This window comes from Haemorhous mexicanus, chromosome W (genome assembly GCF_027477595.1).
Source record: "Haemorhous mexicanus isolate bHaeMex1 chromosome W, bHaeMex1.pri, whole genome shotgun sequence".
Taxonomy (NCBI): Eukaryota; Metazoa; Chordata; class Aves; order Passeriformes; family Fringillidae; genus Haemorhous; species Haemorhous mexicanus.
Window position 1 is genome coordinate 4,522,406 of NC_082380.1, and position 14,380 is coordinate 4,536,785.

General features: G+C 42.2%; 1 protein-coding gene across 10 annotated transcripts in view; it reads left to right on the forward strand.

Moving 5' to 3' along the window:
- Nucleotides 1-14,380, forward strand: part of LOC132341399 (spindlin-Z-like) — a 118,262-nt gene that overhangs the window by 79,792 nt on the left and 24,090 nt on the right. For 8 of the 10 annotated variants that reach the window (XM_059872943.1, XM_059872944.1, XM_059872947.1 and 5 more), the window contains 2 exons: nucleotides 1,393-1,748; nucleotides 8,724-8,772. In XM_059872943.1, coding sequence (XP_059728926.1) covers nucleotides 1,535-1,748; nucleotides 8,724-8,772 — 263 coding nt within the window. In that variant the 5' untranslated portion in view covers nucleotides 1,393-1,534. The remainder of the gene's footprint in view (nucleotides 1-1,392; nucleotides 1,749-8,723; nucleotides 8,773-14,380) is intronic. The other 2 variants (XM_059872951.1, XM_059872952.1) reach the window with 1 other exon arrangement.

Below are 14,380 nucleotides of genomic sequence, written 5' to 3' on the forward strand. Positions count from 1 at the left end.
CCCACCACTGGCCAATGTTGAGCCGATCAGCAATGGTAGCAATGCATCTGGAGTAATATATTTAAGAAGGGAAAAAAAGTTATTGCACAGAAGTAATTGTGGCCAGAGAAGAGAGGAGAATATGGGAGAGGAACAACTCCGCAGACACCAAGGTCACTGCAGAAGGAGGGGGAGGACGTGCTTCAGGTGCCAGACCTGAGATTCCTCTGCATCCTATGGTGAAGACCATAGTGATGTCAGACTGTCCCCCTGCAGCCTATGGAGGCCCCAGGGGGTGCAGAGATCCACCTGCAGCCCATGGAGGAAACCCACTGCCTGAAAGAATGCTGTGAACCTGTGGGAATCCCGTGCTGGAGCAGCCTGTTCCTGAAGGACTGCACCCCATGGGAGGGACCCATGCTGGAGCAGTTCATGAAGAACTGCAACCTGTGGGAGGGACTCATGTTGGAGAAGTTTGTGGAGGACTGGCTCCTGTGGGAGGGACCGCACAGTGAAAAAGGGGAAGGATTCCTCTCCCTGAGGGGAAAGCAGCAGAAATGACATGTGATGAACTGACTCACCCCCAATCCCTGTCTCCCTGAACCGCTGGGGGGAAGGAGGTAGAGAATCAGGAATAAAGTTAAGTCTGGGAAGGAGGGAGGAGTGGGGGGAAAATGTTTTTAAGATTTGGTTTTACTTATTATCTTTCTCTGATTTGATTGGTAATAAATGCAATTAATATCCCCAAGTTGAGTCTTTTTTGCCTGTGATGGCAATTGGTGAATGATCTCTCCCTGTCCTTATCTCAACTTATGAACCTTTCATTGTATTTTCTCTCCTCTGTCCAACTGAGGAGGGAAGTGAGAAAGTGGCTTTGGTGGGCACCTGACATTCAGCCAAGGTCAAACCACCACAATTGCCCTTGAAATTGTTGGCAAATTTTTAAATGTCTTTCTTTGAATTGGACACTTGACAGTGAGTGACTAATGCCAATTATGCTTCTGTCAGAAGCCATTTAGGTGATACTAGACATTTCAGGATGATTTGTGTAAACAAAGTTTCTGCTTTGCTTGTTATGTTTGGCGTTCTCTGTTAAAGGTGACTATCAACATCATCAGCTAATCATGCCCGATGCATTTGGTGGCCTTCAATGACAGGATTAAAGAGGTAGTGGATGAGGGAAGAGCGACTGACATCACCTACCTGGACTTGTGCAAAGCATTTGGCATCCTGGTCTCTAAACTGGAGACACGTGGATTTGATGGGTGGACCAGTCAGTAGATAAGGAATTGGCTGGATTGTCACTCTCAGACTTGTGGTCAACAGCTCAATGTCCAAGTGGAGATTAATGACAAGTGGTTTTCTTCAGGAGTCAGTATTGGGACCGGCACTGTTTTTTACCATCTTTTTCAGTGACATGGACAGTGGGATCGAGTCCACCCTCAACAAGTTTGCCAACAACATCAAGCTGTGTGCTGTGGTCAACATGCTGGAGTGAAGGGATGCCATCCAGAGGGATCTTGACAGGTTTGAGAGGTGGATCTCTGCGAACCTCATGAAATTCAACAGAGCCACGTGCAAGGACCTGCACCTGGGTTGGGGCAATCCCAAGCACAAATACTTGCTTGATGGAAAATGGATTGAGAGCAACCCTGAGGAGAAGGACATGGAGGTGTTAATGGATAAGGAGCTTGACATGAGCCATCAATGTGTGCTTCCAGCCCAGAAAGCCAATTGCATCCTAGGCTGCATCAAAAGAAGTATAGCCAGTAAGTTGAGGGAGGGGATTATCCCCCTATACTCCATTCTGGAGAGACCCTACCTGGAGTACTACTTTCAGATCTTGGACCCTGAACATAAGAAGGACATGGATCAACTAGAGTGAGTCCAGAGGAAGGCCACAAAGGTGATCAGAGGGATGGAACATCTCTCCTAGGACAACAGGCTGAGAGAGTTGGGGTTGTTCAACATGGAGAAGAGAAGGCTTTGGGGAGACCTTATAGCAGCCTTCCAGTACCTAAAGGGGGCCTACAAGCAAGCTGGAGAGGGACTTTTCACAAGAGCATGGAGTGATAGGACAAGGGGGAATGGCTTGAAACTGAAAGGAGGTAGGTTTAGATTGGATATTAGAAAGAAATTCTTTACTTTGAGGGTGATGAGACACCAGAGCAGGTTGCCCAGAGAAGTTGTGGATGCCCCATCCCTGGAAGTGTTCAAGGCCAGGTTGGATGTGAAGGTGTCTCTGCTCATGGCAGGGGGGTTGGAACTAGATGATCTTAAAGGTCTCTTCCAACCCAAATTGTTCTATGATTTTAATATCTATGTTGAACATTAATGTATTAAAATAATTTTGTTTGCACTCAAATGTTTTAAGTCATTAAGACATAGTAATACAACATCATGTATTTACTAATAAATATTTTTGTAAAGAAACTGTACAAGCTATTTGGAATTTTAAAAGTCTTCTGCACACTTGATTTGTTGCCTTAGTGTAAGATAAGGTTTATGTCTACCTTATGCTGTGAGAGTTTATTTCTCCCTTTAATACCTGGAGGAAAAAAAGTAAAATATACAAAATGAAAGAAATCCTAAAACATCAGAAGTTTAGTATTCCTATTCCTGCAGGAAAAACAAAAACAGAAAGGCATTTCTATTGTGAATTTGTTCTAATGAGCTTTACCACTTGTCATAATTTGACACTGGTCAAACACCAGGCACCCACAATAGCCACTCACACGCCCTCCCCTGCTACAGCTGGGCAGAGGAAAGGAAAAAAAAATTAATGAAGGCCTAATGAGTTGAGATGAGGACCAGGAGAAAACACTCCAAGGGCAAAACAGGTTCAACTTAGAAGTACAAAGTGAATTTATAACTAGCATTGTCAGAGGAGGATAATGAGAAGTAAAATAAGCCCTTAAAAACACCTTTTTCCCCCAATCCCTCCCTCCTTCCCACCAACCATGCAGGGAGACCGGGCATGGGGTTTTTGGTCAGTTCGTCATCTGAGATCTTCCACTGCTCATGGACAGAAGTTGCTCCCCTGCTACGCTGTGGGGTCCCTCCGACGGGGGACAGTTCTCTGTGAGCTTCTCCAACGTGGTTTCAATCTCATGAGCAGCAGTCCTCTGAAAACTACTGCAATGTGAATTCCCCCCATGGACAGAAAGTCCTTCCAAAACTGCTGCGGCATGGGTCACTCTTGCTTGGGGTGCAGTCCTCCAAGGACAGGCTGCTCCAGCCTGGAATCAGGGGCTTATCCCTCTGTATTTAGCATTGGTGCAGCCTCACCTTGAGTATTGTGTGCACTTCTTGGCCCCTGTCCTAGGGTGGTGTTATGATGCTTGTATCCCCAATCGTGTGTTCTGTTTATGCTGGACATTATATTCTGAGCCTTCAAGACTGGCTCTGAGAGCGAAGGCAGGGGGAAGAAGAAGCACGGAGTTTTGTTATCAGCCTGCTCTCACTCCTCCACTGTGGTGTCTGGGCACGGACAGGGCAGAACACAGCGCTCCATCGTTGTTTAGTTAGTTTAGCTAGCTGAGGCAGAGAAGTTCCCTGGACTGTTTTTCTTTCCTTTTTTTTTTTTTTTTTGAACTGTTTGAACCTGCTCCAGGGAAATACCGAGAGCTTGCACTTTGTATCCTACCAGGGCCTACTCTGGGCAGCAGCCTTTCCCAGTGCCGGAGGGACTGATAACAGAGCGACCACCCACAGGAGAGACTTTCTGAATTTGTCATCTCTTTAGAGCAACGAATGAGTTTTGTCATCTGGTATAGTTCATTTTTTGTGTTGGGGAGTGCTTTGCCTGTTAAATAAACAGGTTTTTTCCACTTCTCTCTGAGGGAATTCTTCCCGAACCAGTTGGGGGGAGGGGCCATGTGGGTTTGCTTTCTGGGGGAGCCCCTTTTGGAGGTTTTCTCCCAAATTTGCCCCAAACCAGAACACATCTCCCCATGTCCTAGGTTGACTATATGATGCTTTTATCCCCAATCGTCCTGTTCTGTTTATGCTGAATAATAAGGTTTGCACCTTTAAGACTTGTTCCAAAGATTGAACGGGGGAGAGAAGAAGCGCGCAGTTTGTTTTCAGACACTGAACTCACTCCTACGCATTCCTGCTCCTGGACTGTGTTGTCTGCGGATGAACAGACATCAGGACAGAGCTCTCTTTTTTTTGCTTTTAGTTAGTTTAGCTAGCTGAGGCAAAGAAGTTTCCTGGACTGTGGTTTTTTTTTCCTTTTTTCCCTTTCTTTGGACCTGTTCACACCTGCTCTGGACTGAACACCCAGCAGAGCACCGGCAGCTCACATCGGTGGCCACCGGGCCGGGCCTGGGCCGCGACATTTCCAGTGCCGGAGGGACTGATAAGGGACTGAGTGAGCTGAACTGGAATCTGGGGAGGGGACTTTCTGGGTTTGTCATCTCTTTTGGAGCAGCAAGGGGTTTTATTGTTTAATATTGTTTAGGTTTTTTTGTTTAATAAACAGGTTTTTTCCACTTTTCTCCAAAGAGGTATTTTCTCCCAGACCGGTTGGGGGGAGGGGCGATTGAATCTGATTTCCTAGAGGAGCCCTTTGGGGGTTCCCTCCCAAATTTGCCCTGAACCAGGACACCCCAATTAAAAAAAAGATATGAAGGTTCTTGAATTGCCCCCAGAAGAGAGCAACAATGCTGTCGACAGGACTGGAAGGAATGTCCTTTGAGGAATGGCAAAGGACTTTGGTCTTATCTAGCTTGGAAGAAAAAAGGCTAAACTGTGATGTCATTGCTCTCTACAGCTTCCTGAGTAGGGGAACTGGAAAGGGAAGTGCTGAGCTCTTCTCTCTCTTGTCCAGTGACAGGACACGTGGGAATGGTTCAAAGCTGCATCAGGGGAGGTTTAGACTTGACCTTAGGAAGCATTTCTTTACCAAGAGGGTGGTCAAACTCTGGAACAGGCTTCCTAGAGAGGCAGTCGATGCCCCAAGCCTGTCAATGTTTAAGAGACATTTGGACATTGTTTTTGTGGCCTTCCTCTGGGCTCACTCTAACAGATCCATGTCTTTCTTGTGCTCTTCATGTACCTTGTTACCATCTCTTCTTGTATGTAGTATATATTCACATTCTTCATCTAAATGTTGTAACTTTTTATTAAACTGGACACTACCTTAAGCTACCAACAGAAGAAACTGAGCAGTACTCAGTTTGCTCAGTTGGTTTTTCTCAAGAGCTAGGTATACGTACAAGCAAGTTCTTGAAATCTGTCAGGACCCGTCAAGCTCATTTTTATCTGACAGCAAAATGGGGTAGTCTACTGTCAAACTCTCTGTTCACTGTTGTAAATATTTGTTAGTTTGGTATATGTCATTTCATTCATAGAGACCGTGTATGAATAGTGAAGAAATTTTGCACGTAAGTGAATTTGAGAGAAAAAAAGACATCTGGCTGTAGAACTTGAGTTTTATCAAAAATAAGAGGTGCCTAAGGTGAACAGTTACTGAATAGGGCACTCATTCTGAGTAGAGTGCATAGCTTCTTTGCATTTTTTGAAGCTTCTGTAATAGATCTTCCTTCTGTTTGTCTTTAAGGCTACTTTTGTTTTGGAAGGCTAAATTTGTTGCACTGTATAGTAAGATTCAAAGTCTCTGAGCAGAGGACAGAAAACAAGTTTTGTGTTGAACCATCCTGCTAAATATGTGGGTATGCTTTTTATAGTGTTTTAAGTACTTGAACTGATTTAGTTAAATCTTACTTTTTCTCATTGACCAGTAATGGAAAACATGAAATCTGTGTGTTTGCGGTTTTTTACTTTGTGAGAACAGATTTTTTTTTTAATAAGTATGTTTTTAAACTTGTTTCCTCATACAATTAAGGGGTGACTAATGACAGGGTGAAAATGCTTGTTCAGTTGGTGCAGTCAAGTCTCAAAAATCTTTTGGGCTTCTAGTCATACTTTTTGTGGTATCTTTTAATTTCTAGCTGTTAGTTCTTATAAACATGTTCAAGGGAAGTTCTATTTCCTTGGTCTTTATTGCAAATAGCATCTTTACTGTAGCTATTTGCATGGAGGGCTTAATTTTTGAAAACTTCAAATTCCAGCTGTTGTTAAAACTGGAGATGCATCTTTCCATGGATTCAGTACAAGCTTGAGTGTTGGAAACAAAATGTATGTAGTTTTATTTTTATTCTGACACTTCTGTCACGTGATATATGTCCTTTTATTTCTCCATAGGAAAATCCAAATATTAAAATATTTATGAAAACTGTTAATGTTAATTGCACTTTCAGTGCTTAACTCTTGTGTGACACTATTGCTATTATGAAAATTAATTTTCTGAATACATATGCTAAAGCTGTGCTTGGAACATGCACATAATGTTTAAGAATTTGTTTGGATCTGTAGAGAAACCTCAATTAAGTATTTCTCTGTAGGCGTGAATTTAAATGTCCATAGATTAAATTCTGAACATTTCTACAGATATATGAGGGGGTTTTTAATTGATAACATGCATGTGTCCAACACTCTCTGACTGTGTCCTTTTAAATATTCCATGTGTATAGGGTTTAATGCTTTAATGCCAATGTTAGTTTTTTGAAGTGTGGTGGGTTGACCTTGGCTGGATGCCAAGTACCCACCAAAGCTGCTCTTTCACTCTCTTCTGTAACTGGACATGAGAAAGAAAATATAGTGAAAGGCTCATGGGTTAAGGATCAGGAGAGATCACTCACTGATTACCATAATGGGCAAAACAGACTCAACTTAGGGATATTAATTGAATTTATTGCAAATAAAATCAGAGCAGGATAGTGAGAAGTAAAATAAATCTTAAAATCACCTTTGCCCCATCCCTCCCTCTTTCCTCAGCTCTACCTCCTCCCTGCCAGAGGTGCAGAGAGACAGGGAAGGGGGGTTACAGTCAGTTCATCACAGGTTGCTTCTGCCGTTGCTCAGGCATTGTAAATCAACGACGACTCCGACGTTGGCGAGGGAGAGAGAATGATACTTCTGACTCCATCATCAGAAGACTAATTAATTACTTTATTATACTATACTATACTATGTACATTACATATAAACTGAATCTGCCAGGTACTCACTCTTGCTCACAACTGCACAGAACTGCACTCATCTCTGATTCTCTCGTGACTGTCTCGTGACAGTCTCACACACACACACACACTTCTTGGCCCTGATAGGTGAAGGGAACAAAACATTCTTACTTTGGGTAAACAATCTCCATATTGCATTCTACTTTAGCACAACACAGGAACAGCAAGCGAGATAAGAACTGTGTTTTCCTTCTTCTCTGCTTGTCTCACAGTTTCTCTCTGTTCAGAGGGCATGTGAATACCACACAGAGGAGTCCTTTACCTGTGCCAGCATGTGGTCCTGCCCATGGGAGACAATTCTCCACAAATTTCTCCAATGGTAGTCCTTCCCATGGGCTGTAGTTCTTCATGAACTGCTCCATCATGGGTCCCTTCCATGGGGTGAAGTCCTTTGGGAACAGGCTGCTCCAGCATGGGCTCCTCTCTCCATGCATCTGCAGGCCCCTGCCAGGACCCTTCTCCATCACAGGTTTCATACAGATTCACAGCCTTCTTTCAGGCATTTGCCTACTCTGGCGTGGGACTCCTCCATGGGCTGCAGCAGGACAGCCTGCTTCACCATGGTCTGCACTGTGGGCTGCAGGGAAATCTCAGCTCCAGCACCTGGAGCACCTCCTGTCCCTCCTTCTGCACTGACCTGTGTGCCTGCAGAACTGTTCATCTCACATATTCTCACTCCTCTCTTCTCTGGCTGCAATTACAACTGCACAATAACTTTTTCTTTTTCCTTCTTAAATATGCAATCACAGAGGTGTTACTACCATTTCTGATTGGCTCAGCCTTAGCCAGCAACAAATCCATCCTGGAGCCAGCTGGCATTGGCTCTGTCAGACATGGGGGAAGCTTCTAGCAGCTTCTCATGGAAGACACCCCTGTAGTCCCCCCTGCTGCGAAAACCAGGCCATGTAAACCCAATACATGAATTTATTTATTCGACATTACATGGAACTTTGATTTAGCAGAATGATACAGCAATTAACCTAAATAACAGTGCAAGTACAAGTTAAATTTAGCAGAGTATAGCAGTTGCAATGTACAGTTGTATCACAATACAAATGTGTTTGCCATTATTGGTCTCCATCACAATGCTGGGCATTCCCAGTTGTTGGGAAGAAATATGTGGGTTGAAACTGACTCAAGCCTGTTGCTCTACTCAATGTTCTGTCTGTTAGTTGGACCATTTTTATACTATATATGCTATACTTAGTTTTTATACTTGTTTTTGTCTCTACACTAAGTTTTTATAATGATTTTGTCTGAGCCATGTATACACCCACCCATCCTGGCCTCTCTAATGCAGGAATATATGTATTTGATGATATTATCAACTCAAGGGCAGATACACAGCCATTTTAATCCCTTAACTGTTGTAGCCATTTATCTATAAAAAAGACTACCTTCAGTCTCCTTTGTGTTAAGTTTGGCTTTTTGTAACAGTTGTCATCAGTAACTCCCTAATTCTTCACTTAACTTCATGAGTACATAGTCCTTGCCTGTCTCCTCAGCCTTCTTCCATTGTAGAAACTCATTGATAAATCCCAACATTATGTGTTTAGGCTTTTTTACTTGAAAAGGAGAACTTTTCTATAAGATACCTTTTTGACATTGTGTATAAACAGATTCTATTGTTCAATAATTCCATCATTTATATTATAGGTCATGCAGGAGTCTCTGCAAGCATGATGAAGAAAAGAACTTCCCACAAGTAAGTTCCTAATACTTCCTCAAGTGTAGCTCTCAATAACTGGCAGTACCATTCTAGAAATGTATCTGTATTGTTCCAGTCATTTTGAAAAAAATGTGGAGCAGTATTCAAACAGTGTATGTGTGTAGAATCAGACTTTAATTCTTTTGGGAGGACAATGGGAAAGAATGCACCATTTGAACAGTTCTAAACGTCATTTTGAATGTTATTCTGAGAGAAATTATTCTGTCAAGAAAGTTCTGTAACTTATAATTCAGAAACAAGAGATTGCAAGCCAGAAATTGGGCATATGTACTCTAGGATTCATTGCAGCTTTAGTTTTTGAAAAGGATTTTTTACCTTTTTTTAAAAAATAATCAATGTATTGTAGTATGGCTACTATTTGTGTGAAGGTTACTTGCTTATCCTATACATTCATCATATTTATTATTCACTCTAGTAGAATTTGAGATAGTAGTAGCTAAATGTTGCTATGAGTAAATGTGAGAAGATATAGGTAGTAGCTTAGACAAAATTTACCTTCATTTCTAACAGCTAGATGTATCTGGCTGCATCTCTGGTGGGTGAACTCTAAAATAAGCTGGAGAAAGGTGAAATTTATTAAAATGCTATTAGTTATGTTTTGAGTATGAAGTCCTATAATGCTGATATACAACAGGCATAAATCCAAAACAATTTGTCTGGCAGAAATATCTTCCATGATTAACATTTGAATTAGTATTAACTATTTCCCAGACGCAACACCTGATGTAAAACTACTCTTAATTCCTTCCACCAACTCTTCATTATTCAGTCTTGTCTATCTCCTTACAAGGCAGAGATAAACATTTATTTGTCTAGAGACAGGTAGAGTTAAAATTTAATTTCTCTTGTTCTTTTTCAACCGCTCAGAGAAAGGAGTGTATGATGGGAAGACTATCAGAGGTGGGTTGCCTTTTGTACTTGAGGGTGGCTAGATTTGTCTTTATTGTTGTTTTGATATACACTTATTTAAATACCTAAATAGGTTGTATATTTTTTAGCATAAAGGCTTTTATGGGGCATATTAAGTCATGATCCTAAGTCACATGATTTTGAGGCATTTAACTTAAGTGCCCAGCTGAGTTTTATATTGATTTAGCCTAGTTTAATTGTTTAAGAATTGTTTGGTAAAGGTTTTATTTTATACCAAACCAAGATGACTTTGTTTGCTGCTCAATGACTTCTCTGCAAATGACACACTAGTATAGAGTTGTTTTTATTTGATATTCATTGCTTATATTTTTGAAATTAACAGTAAGTAGCACTGTAGACATGTTTATAGTAAACAAGTGAGATATGAATCACTGTTTAAAAATGTATGCTGATACTACTATGAGCCGTTACAGCAGACCATTAATTAATAATGCATACTTTGTCATTGATTTAGTTATGATGACTTTTACATTCCTCGTTAAAAGAAAAAGAGGAACAAGTTACTGGCACTTGAAGGTCATAGGGGAGATTCTAAACTCAGTTCATAAGTTCATAGGGGAGGGAAGAGACACCAGAATAGAACAGGACGTAGTCCAGTAACTGAGGAAGAGATAAAATGTTCTGTGTGAATTAGTTTTCTAAATTCTTCTTAACTAAAATGTTAGTTAACCATTGACCTTTTTGGAAGGAGGTCCCATGGTCAGCTACAAAAGGGCAGTTCTTCTGAATGTTCTGTCAGTGTCAATGGGTAGTGATGATTTTTGTGAATAAAAAGTTGACTCTTTGTCAGTTCAGTCAGTAGTGTCTTGGTTCTTATCTTTTCCACCCTTGGTGCATAAGGAAATAGTGCACAGTGTAAGTATAATATCTTACCGGTTTCTCATAGTTGGCAGTTCAAGGACTTTGTGGTGAAGATTCTATCTGCCACTTAACTATCATTGTACTTATCCCTTGTGAATTTCTGATTGCAGTTTAACCTAACTTATTGTGGTGGTTTATACTTGACTATGAGCCAAACTCCCACCCACCTGCTTACTCCCCTTTCTCAGTGAGGCAGGGGGAGAAAATAGAATGAGAATGTTCATGGGTCAAGATAAAGACAGGAAGATTGCTTACTGTTACCAATTGAATGGGAGCTTCAGACAAGCCCTGCCTTAGCCTCAGATTTTTGGCAGCAGCCTAAATTTAGGTGGCCTGCAACTAAAATCGCTCTGGCCTGCAAGTTGTAAGAATGGCAGATCAGGTCTATTATAAAATTAGTTATTTATTGAATAAGCAGGAGATAACAGACAAAAAGCCTTTAACAGAGTTACTTATTACACAGTATAAAACAAAAAGAACTACTAGTAGATTACATAAAACAGTGCACGACATTAAGGTACATATATTAAAGCAAGCAAAGAAATAGTGTCAATTAGGAGTCAATGCAAATTATCACCGAAATGACAATAGTGTACACAGGTTCCCTTCCCTCAACTCCTGGGAGAGTAACCAAAAAGCAGGTGTCCCAACTTTGGGGAGAAAGCCCCACACATTTCCAAGGAATGTGCAGAAGATTTCTGCTTTGTGAAAGTTTTGTGCAGCTTTCATAGTTTGTAAAGTGAAGTGTCTGTCAGTCAAAAATTCCAGCTTATCTTTCCACATCTCCCTTCCACAGCAAGATGTTTATTGTCAGCTGAAAGCCTTAGTGCCATGTCGCCGAAATAACTCACTACAAGACAAGCTGTCTTGACTGAGTTATTTCACCAAAGCTCATGTGAAGCTCATGTGAGGGGCAGGATGCCCTGAGTTATTTCACCAGTGAACAAGCAACAGATAAGGTCTTGTGGTAGGGGAGATGCCCTGCTACACTTACCAGGCACTATCACAGGCAAAACAGGCTTGACTTGTGGAAAATTAATTTATTGCAAATTTAAATAGATTCAGATGGTAAGAAACAGGAAGACAAACATTAAAACAACACCTTTCTTTCCTCCTTTTCCGTGTTTAAATTATTTCCTTCACTCCAGACTCACCACCACCCCCAGGGTGCAGGGGAAATGAGGGAGGGGAGTTTACAGTCCGTACATAATGGTTGCTTTCTGCCACTCCTTTCCTCTTGTACCTAATTTCCTCCTGCTCTGGCATAGGTTCTCTACAGGTCACAGTTCCTGTCAGGAAAGTCTGCTTCAGCATGGTCTCTTTTGGGGGAGACAGTCCTGTCAGTTAAACTCTGCTCTGGCATGGGTTCTCTGTGGGTTCTCCATGGGCCTCAATTCCTTCATTAAATACCTAACTACTCCATCATGGATCCTTTTCTTCCCCTACTTCTCTGCCTGTCCAGTGGTGGCTTTTTGCTCTTTGCTAAATATGTTTTCACAAAGGCACCATAAACTTTGCTGATTGTCTCTACTTTAGCTGTCAGTGGGACCATTGCCAAGCCAGCTGGAACCAGCTGTGTCTGGCACAGGGTAGTCCGACTTCCTCTCATAGAGGCTACTTCTGCAGGTGTTGTCATGTCTGTATGTGTATGTGTGTCCATTTGTCACGATTCGTCCTTACGGATGGGTTTCATGATGGTTCGTGGGGGATCTCAGAGTGCAAAAAACCGACAAGGCACAAGGGGAGGATTTGGGGAAAAAAGGGGAAAAAAATAAGGAAAAGAGGGAGGAAGAAAAGAAAGGTATATAGCTACCCAACGTAGAATGGTGAAGTCCTTCAATGTCCAGCCGATGGAGTTCACCAGGTCACATCTGGGGAGATCTCAAAACCTCTAGCTAACTCAGGTTTTTATTATGATAACTCTATTGAAAATTGCAAGGGGGGGAAACAGATACAATAAAGAATAGATGTTACAGGTAGTCTATGTTCTCAGCCGTAAGCGAGAGCCATTGTCTTCTTGGTCCACTGCTCGCACCTGCAACATCCATCTTGCTTTGGTCAGCTTGCCTCCCCCTGCACACCTCCCCCGAGTTGGGTGTTTCAGTTCCAGTCCTTGGAAAGTGTGAGAGGGGGCTTTTTCACAAAGGGATTTCATGTCGTGGTTTTTCTCTGGTGAAGAGGCTTCTTACAGATCAGTTTGTCTGTCACGGTGGTTGCAAACAAGTGAAAGGGGTCTTCTTTGGGGGACCACCCAAAAGCTCAGGAGAAGTCCAGCCAGGCCGAGAGGTGGGGACAGCTTTCAAGGCTATTGTTGCAAAAAGGGCACAGTGCCCCCTTCTTCTTCTCATTGGGCTCCATGTAGCATACAGCAAACACACAAGTAACAATAGCTTAGCAATGCTCTCAGGTCTCGGGGCCCCTTGGCGTGTAACTTTTCTCCTACAGAGCCAGAGATTTTAGACAGGGGGGTCTTTTCTTCAGTGGTCCCCCAATGACAATAGTGAGGCAGATGAGGGATATTTCGGACAGACTCTCACACCATTACCAAAATCTTGCCACGTAAGCCCAATACATCTGTAATCCTAAGAAAATTAATTTCACAACTGAATGATGGCTTTTGAAGGAGGACAGAAAGTATTTTACAACTTCTGTCTTTAGTAATGTGCCTCACAGTCTGAATATCAAGGAAAAAGAGTTTATAACAATTCTCTGATCATATTATCCCCCATTAGTGACAGACTGTAATAGTATCAAAATAGTATCAAAATTCTAATTCAGGCCCTATTTTTAATAATTTTTCTGCATGGTTCCATGAAATATAAAAATTGTACTGACCATTGCTACTCTGCTTCATTTGTACTCTTTTCTAAATTTCTTTGAATTTTCCATGATCTGGTTCTGCTAATAAAACCCTTTCTCTTAACAAGACTTTACTTATCAGCTTAGTGTCTTCAAGATAAATACTTAGTCACTGAGATGAGCAGCTCTGGTGCCAGCACAATCCATAGCATGGGGGGGATTCCTGGATTCCTGAACCTGGGGGAGCCACAAGAGCCGCCAGGAGCCCACACTTGTGCTATAGCTGCTGATAAGACCTGGGTGGGGCCAGGAGGAACGGTGGTCAACCCCCCACCTCCATATGAAAGAAGCCCCTAGGGAGTGCTAGTGACACAACAGGGCTGTTTGCAGGGAAGGGCGTGCAAAAAAGGCACTGTAGCTCTGCCAACACAACCAGGAAGTAATGGTAACCAGCTGGCAGAAGGCTATGAACACTCTAAACTCTGCACCCACAATGAATGACACAGTTTTTCAGACAGAGCTCTGGTGGGAAGATGCTGCTACCCAAGTGTGGGGCTGCAGGGCGTATCCTACTCTTATGCCAGTACTGGACAGCAGCAGTGAGCACAACTGGGGGATGTCCACCCAGGTAGAGGAAAATTTCCGCTTAGCAACAAAGCTCTAGTACGTGGTGAGTAGGTTGTTAAGGAGTATCAGGGAGAGTGAAAGAGAGACTACTGGAATTGCCCCCTACCTTCCCCGCGGCAGGGCTGTCAGGCTGACAGGACATATGATATGGAATATTTCCTATCCTGTCTTTGCTTGGCAGAATGTGGTGACTTAAGTGATAGGGGACAATGGTGACAAGTTCCTGCTTGGTGTTATCGGCAATGAAGAGAGATGGGGACTCTGTGAAATGGTCAAAGAATCCAAATTTATTGTGAAGTACAACTGCTTATATACTTATTCTAGGAAGACTAGTAATGTTTTAAAACAATGATTGGGTTAATCATCA